Source organism: Cicer arietinum, chromosome 5, assembly GCF_000331145.2.
Source record: "Cicer arietinum cultivar CDC Frontier isolate Library 1 chromosome 5, Cicar.CDCFrontier_v2.0, whole genome shotgun sequence".
In the NCBI taxonomy this organism is placed as follows: Eukaryota; Viridiplantae; Streptophyta; class Magnoliopsida; order Fabales; family Fabaceae; genus Cicer; species Cicer arietinum.
The window spans coordinates 34468825-34476510 of record NC_021164.2 but is presented as its reverse complement, the minus strand read 5'-3'; the positions used below and the strand labels follow the sequence as shown (position 1 = coordinate 34476510).

The 7686-nt window shown below is 34.2% G+C and overlaps 1 protein-coding gene across 1 annotated transcript; it reads right to left on the bottom strand.

Moving 5' to 3' along the window:
- Nucleotides 1-5013: 5013 nt before the first annotated feature.
- LOC140920421 (uncharacterized) lies at nucleotides 5014-5894 on the bottom strand. The gene is made up of 3 exons (XM_073368696.1): nucleotides 5502-5894; nucleotides 5212-5421; nucleotides 5014-5118 (listed from the first exon to the last, which is right to left on the bottom strand). Exons 1-3 carry the CDS (start codon nucleotides 5613-5615, stop codon nucleotides 5014-5016), a joined length of 429 nt encoding a protein of 142 aa, XP_073224797.1. The 5' UTR covers nucleotides 5616-5894.
- Between the last annotated feature and the right edge of the window lie 1792 nt (nucleotides 5895-7686).

The following is a 7686-nucleotide window of genomic DNA, read 5'->3' as shown; positions in this document are numbered from 1 at the left end:
TTCATTTTAATTGGCAAAGTATTGTATGAACTTTTAGCATATTGAAAATCCTGTTAAGGTGCATGCTTAGTTGAAAAGGCATTTTGAGCATTTAAAAACTTAATTGCTATGTGTTAACTGTTATTTTTTGGTTGGTGACCCTTTACAATTATTGTGGAAATCTGGGCTTTGCCCTCAGATGAGAGTCAGGACGGTCCTACCGGTTCGTACCCTACGGACGGGAATGGAGATGGGAACGCGTGACTGCAGTTACGTTAGGAGGATCTCACGGGGCGCATGGAGATACTCAGGGTGTATAGCCTTTTGGTAGGATGATCAGATTAGGATGATGTATAGGGACTAGGTGTCCTTCTTTTTGGATTAGAGTTTTTTTTAGTTTGGAAAACTGTACTTATTCTAATATTGTCAGTTTGACTTTTTACTTGAATGGGTTCCATGTACCATTTGTTGTTGTGTAAATGTTTTGGATTCATAATTGGAGAAACTTTTTCGCTGCTTGTAAATTATAATGACTCAATTATTTATCCAAAGGCATTTCCTGATTTAATTCTCTGTTTTATTTTAATTCCTTTTTTAAAAAAAAAATATACCCTCGCTTTGAAAAACGGGATGTTACACTATTAGAGTGGGGTTTCTCCCAACTTGAACTTTGAGACTCATTAACCTGTAATAACTGCGATTTCACAAACGTAGGGCCAAGTCAGTCAAACACAAACAACGAATGAGGTGAATTTTGAAATCATGTTGATAGTATAATATAAATAAGAGGAACACGCAATTAATCATCAATAAACCGTATCATTACACAAATATTCTTCAAGGAAAAACATCACATTATATAGTCAAAATCAAAGAAAATCGATACACTTCACTGTAACATCAAATCATCGCATACATTATTATCCCACATAATACATATTAATCACAAAAAAACAATCACAAGAAAATGCAATGCTATGCATGAGCTTAGACTCTACTTCACAATGTGGTACCATTCTAACTCTGAAGTACTTGGTTAGGAGGCTTGATATTATGCCACCATCCCGGTGGAAGGACAATTCAAATTGGCCCTGTCCTCATAGATCCCCTCAACTCAACCCGATACACATATATGTGACATTCGAGGTAAACGTGTGTTGCATGGTAGCTCCCGACATTTGGAGTGCTACCTCCAAGTCACCTAGGAACACTATGCGAAAAACTGCATTTTACAGCGCTTTTTTTAATCCATTTACAGCGCTTTTTCAAAAAAACAAGCGCTGTGGAATCGAGCGCTGTAAATGATACAACAGCGCTTTTAAAAAAGCGCTATAAAACATGTAAATATAACGCGCGCTTGTTATGCACATTTTACAGCGCTTTTGCAACAAAGCGCTGTAACATGCACCCCATTATATGAGTTATGGCTCTGCATTTTACAGCGCTTTTTTGAGAAAGCGTTGTAAAAGGCACACCCATTATAAGAAATTATGGGTCTGCATTTTACAGCCCTTTTTTGCGAAAGCGCTGTAAAATGCACACCCATTATAAGAAATTATGGGTCTGCATTTTACAGCGCTTTTTTGAGAAAGCGCTGTAAAAGACACACCCATTATAAGAAATTATGGGTCTGCATTTTACAGCGCTTTTTTGAGAAAGCGCTGTAAAAGACACACCCATTATAAGAAATTATGGGTCTGCATTTTACAGCGCTTTTTTGAGAAAGCGCTGTAAAAGACACACCCATTATAAGAAATTATGGGTCTGCATTTTACAGCGCTTTTTTGAGAAAGCGCTGTAAAAGACACACCCATTATAAGAAATTATGGGTCTGCATTTTACAGCGCTTTTTTGAGAAAGCGCTGTAAAAGACACACCCATTATAAGAAATTATGGGTCTGCATTTTACAGCGCCTTTTTGAGAAAGCGCTGTAAAAGGCACACCCATTATAAGAAATTATGGGTCTGCATTTTACAGCGCTTTTGTTGTACATGTTACAGCGCTTTCTCAAGAAAGCGCTGTAAAAGGTACACCATTATAGCGCTTTACAACAACATTTTACAGCGCTTTTTAAAAAAAGCGCTGTAAATTTGGTTTTTTTTTTTAAACGCTGTAAATTAAATATTTGAAATGAAAAACGCTTTTTAGCTTTTTATGGCATTTTTTTTAGAAAGCGCTGTCTTTTATCTTTGTATCCAAAATTATTTTGATCCAAAATCAGTTCACAATCAGTGCACACAACAACAAAACATATTCAAATAAGCAGTTCACATAATCAGTAGAACATAAATCAGAACTTTGTAACTTAATTAACATATATGCAACTTTGTAACTCTGTAATTTACAACCTAATTAACTACATTCAGATACATATATATAACCTAATTTACAACCTAATTAACTACATTCAGATACATATATATATAACCTAACCTAAGTAACTACATTCAGATACATATATACAACCTAATTTACAACCTAATTACCTACATTCAGATACGTATATATATATAACCTAATTTACAACCTAAACTACATTCAGATCCATATGCATGTTCATATATTGTGTCCTATGATCATTTACATATAATAACTAACAGAATATACATTATATGCACTAGCTACCATATAATATTCAGATCCCTTGCCCAGCAGCAAGCTATTTCCCAGAAAATCAAATAATTTTCATGTCAAGCACGTACTGACACCATTCTTCCTTTAATTCCATCAGATCTTCCTCAGAATATGATGGACTGGAATTGTCAAAGTACTGCAATATAAAAATTGAACATATTATATTAAGTTAGTATCAAATATATAGATAATTTATATATGAAAATCATATAATGCAAATACCGTACCGTTTCTGGGATAATAGTTTTATTCTTCTCAACAATCTCCTTCATGAATCTCAATACGTAGTACCCACAGTCGATGTTATTTGTTTGACGAGGGCACTTTATTGGGATCCATGTAATGTTATTAGACTTTTGCTTCGACACTTTAGCACCTCTTTGAGCTCGAAAAACTTTTAATGCACTATTGAATGAATAAATGTGATTATTATAGCATGAACAAACACCTTATTTATAGATATATATATATATGTGTGTGTGTAAGAAATAAATGAATATTACTTACATGTTGAGCATAGTCTTTATTTCGGGGTGATTGCTGTAATTTCCATGCACGGGATCCAAATAGTATATAACTTCAGAGACCGCATTGATTGCAAATAGCACCAAATGTGCCCTACAACAACAAAAAATTGGTTAAGCAATTTTGTTTATACACAACTAATAAATTAAATTCTCATCAATTAAAAAAGATAAAATTACGTACCCTGAATTATATGGTGCCAAGAACAATTTATCACTTTCTTTATTTCTTAAAAACATATCTACAATGTAGTGTTTTACATTGTCTGGATCGAGTTTGAACATCGACATCTTATGCGGAGACAAGAATGAGTATTTATTTGACAGTTTCCTCGTGCACACGACCTTCTCGTACAAAAACCTTCAATGAAAATTTTAAACTAGATTAATTACCAATACATTTAATTAATTACAAATAAATGCAATTAAAAGTATTTTTTACCTTATGTACAAGCTGATTACAGTAACACTCAGCTCCTTATGTTCGAGAAGATCGTACATTTGCTCCTTTTCGAGGTATTCAATATACTCATCTCCAAAGATGTCTTTATTCATTTGTACGATGGGCGAATCGTTGCTGCTGCCCATGTTCCTTTTTATTTGGATGTCAAGACACGCCCCGTATTTACCAAGGCGTGGCTGACTTTTATTAGGAGCAGCAGCAGCAGCGACCGATTTTCCCCGATCCAGATTTTTTGTTGCTGCAAGTTTGGCAGCTTTATTACCCTCCAGCCTTTGTAGTTTGGCAGCCCTATTAACCTCCAATTTTTGAGGTTTGCTGCCTTTTTTTGGCTGTAGGGGTGGTTTATTTATTTGGACCTACAAAAATGAGGTAAAATGTTAGTTTATTGAATCTGAAAAAATGAAAAACCTTAGGCAATAAATGTGACAAACCTTTTCGGGAGATGTAACTGATTTGTCTTTGGGAATCTTTTTTTGGAGGGCAACAAGGTTTGTGGGCCATGCCACGTAACTGCCAATGGCGTCGCTTAAGAACTTCATATCTCCATCGTTGTCCGGTATGGGCAACGGTGCAGTTGGTTCGAAAGCAACCGTAGGCGATACTTTGACATGGCCCGCGGGGATCGGAATATTGTGCAATACTTCTCCCGAAGTATTGTGCAATATTCCTTTTCCCACCTTCCGTTGAGTCGGCGAGGACAAGTATAGGACACATGTAGTGACACCCTACATCAATAGTTAAAACATAAGTACAGTTAATATATAAGTTTGTTTAATACATAAGTAATTACATAAGCAAGTAAGTAATTAATTACCTCGGGAATACTTTTCAAACCGACGTTGCAACTCGCGGTTTCACTCTCCATTTGTATTTCAGGTTGGAGCTGATCCAGAAGTTGGTTGTCATTATTCGTATTCACCAAGAGTGCCACTTGCCCTGATAGGATTCTGAGTTTCTCTAATACTTCCTCGTTGGAAGGTTTTTGGAAGGAAAAAAGCTTTTGGGAGTTACGCCAAATCCTTTCCCCCTAACTCGACTAGAATACTCAGGGACATTAAACACTTTACCAAGAATGTCCCTGCAACTATCCTTGTTGCCCTCCGGATTTTCAGAACTTTGTTCAATAATTTCCTAAAATACATGTAACATTAAAAAGATAAGTTCAATAGCATTTTTAAAATACAATATTAAAAAATATTAAAGTGATAATATACTTACACAAAGTTCTACAACTTTCTTGACATTTTCATTATCAACCACTCCTTCTTTGTTAACACGCGCTTCCTTCCATAAGATATGACGACCCAAGGGTTGATCGGCTTGGGTGTCTTTTCTCTATTCGTTAAAATCATAAACAAAATAATACAAATTAGTTACACACTATAGTTTATAATACAAATTACAAGTGATGTTTAATTACTTACAATTTGTTGTTCAAGGCGTGCATATCCCATACGTGATTTCTTGTATGGGTGTTTTGGGTTGCTTGCCCGTTCGCGATTTGCCGTACTAATATTCTATATAAAAAAAAAATTGCAATTGTGTAAAAATTTAAAATACGCTACGAATATGAATAATAAAACACAAATGCTAATAAATTAATCACTTACGACAAACGCCGGGTCAGAACGTTTGGAAACAAATGCACTCCATTCATCCTTTGATATATAATGTTGATATATCTTTGGAGGTTCAGCATTTGTGTTTCCTTCTCTATCTTTTAGATAGAAATTTGAGAGATGGGATCTAAATCCACGATGGATTTTCCCAGCAACTCTCAAAACATATGACTTTCGTTCCTCATCAAGAACAAAAGTGGTCTGCAATGAAAACAATTATAAGTAATGTATTTTACAGAAAAAAAATTATAAATGACAAAAGAGTAGATCAAAATATTTACTTGAATGTCATTCCAGATGATATCTTTGGCATCCTTCAACGCCTTATCTCTCCAGTTGTCTATTGTTATTGGGACATTTTGACGAACAACAGCCCCAATGTAGCTTACAAACATGGAGCTGTTGGGGTCAACTGGCTGACCACTCTCGTTCCAGCCAACCTAATAAACTCATATAGTAAGTACATGCCCTAAACCCTAAAAAAAGATAAAAATCACACAGCAAACAAAGTATAGTATACCTCAAATTTAATCCCACTACTCCTTGCTTTAATCACCTTTTGCATTATAGTTGCACCACGTTTGACTTCTTTTTCATAAGTCTTGGAGGTGCCAACTTCTTCATTTTGAACTTCTATATCTTTGTTTGTATCCATTTAACTACAACAAGTTCAACATGCACTTTAGTATAACATCAACAAGCTCAACATGGATCATGCATTATTATAAACAAACTCAACATGTATCAGTATATCTTAAAAAAGCTCAACATGCATTCTAATGATTACAAAAATTTAATAACATCAATACCTGAATAATGATGGTTCGAAGAAAGACGAAATGCAAAGAAAAGAGGGTTTGCAGAAAGTTCACAGAAATATGGTTCACAGAAATACGGTTTGAAGAAATACGTAATGAGGGTTACGTATTTCAATGAAAATATATTGTGTGAAATGGGAGAGATGATCTTGGATGGAAATAAGGTTCGAAATGAAGGAGATGATCGTGGAAATAAGGTTCGTAATGGACGGGATGATAGGGTTTGCAAAAGAAGAGAAGAACGATGAAGGTTGAGATGATAGTGAAGTTTACGTAATGAAGAGGAAACTGAAGCGGTTACTGTTATATATACGTAACCCTTTTACGACCCTATTTTATAACCCTTTTACAGCGCTTTTAGAGCGCTTGTTTGAAAAGCGCTATAAAAGGCGTCCTTATTTAATTTTTCAAAAGGCTCTTTTACAGCGCTTTTCCATATAAGCGCTGTAAAATACCTCATTGTTTTATTATGTTATATATAAAACCCGTTTACAGCGCTTGTTCACATAAGCGCTGTAAAAGGTCTCTTTATTTTATTTTTAAAACAGTATTTTACAACGCTTATTTGCAAAAGCGCTGTAATAGACTTCATTGTGTTATTATGTTATATATAAAACCCGTTTACAGCGCTTGTTCAAATAAGCGCTGTAAAATGTCTCTTTATTTTATTTTTAAAACAATATTTTACAGCGCTTATTTGCAAAAGCGCTGTAATAGACCTCCTTGTTTTATTATGTTATATGAAGGTTTTTTTTAAAGCCTTTTACAGCGCTTTGTTAAACAAGCGTTGTAAAAGGTCTTATTGTTTTTGTGTTTTGTTATGTTATTTTTTAAACAAGCTCAACATGCAAAACCCACATAGTAGTAATTGGTCACCACCAAAATCCCTTCCTCTTCACCAAACTATTCTCCTTTTATGCATCTTCTTAACAAACATCAAAGCTTACTCTTTCACAATTCAATCTCTACCTCAACACCCTTTTTATCTCTTTACATTCCCTTTCCTTCTTAAATCGAAACTTGGTATTCAGGTTCATTGCCATGTTGCAAAAAATGGGTTTGAGTCTGATGTTTTTGTTAACAATGTGTTTTTGGGGATTCCCATGATGCGTACAAGGTGTTTGAAGAAAATCATGTTAGAGATAGTCATGTTAGGTGTCTGATAATTATTATTAATAAAGCTTTTTACAACGCTTTTTCAAATAAGCGCTGTAAAATGTCATTTTTACTTATTTTCAAAAGGGTCGTTTACAGCGCTTTGTATAAAAAGCGCTGTAAAAGATCTCAGTATGTTATTTTTGTGTTGGTTTTATTTGGGTTCAATTTTGGATGACTGTAACTGATCAGACATTTATTCCAATCGAATTGGCACTTAATTTACATTATATAAGTGACATTAGTATAAAACACTCAATTCTGCCATATTAGTATAAAACACTCAATTTAAATTACATGCATATTTATCACAATAATTCAGATTACATGCATACTTATCACAATAATTCAGATTATATTCATATTAATCACAATAATTCAGATTATATTCATATTTATCACAATAATTTAGATTACATGCATGGCTTATATAAAACAATTAAACATATACATTAAGATGCCCTTCTTCTTTTCCTGGTGGCATTCACATTTG

Bases quoted from the DNA above. Each gene is read 5' to 3' on its own strand.
- LOC140920421 (XM_073368696.1), bottom strand. From the start codon at position 5,615: ATGTTTGTAAGCTACATTGGGGCTGTTGTTCGTCAAAATGTCCCAATA. The intron at 5,422-5,501 runs GTAAATATTTTG...TTTTCATTGCAG, and splicing joins TCATCTGGAATGACATTCAA to ACCACTTTTGTTCTTGATGA. The intron at 5,119-5,211 runs GTAAGTGATTAA...TTTTTTATATAG, and splicing joins GTTCTGACCCGGCGTTTGTC to AATATTAGTACGGCAAATCG.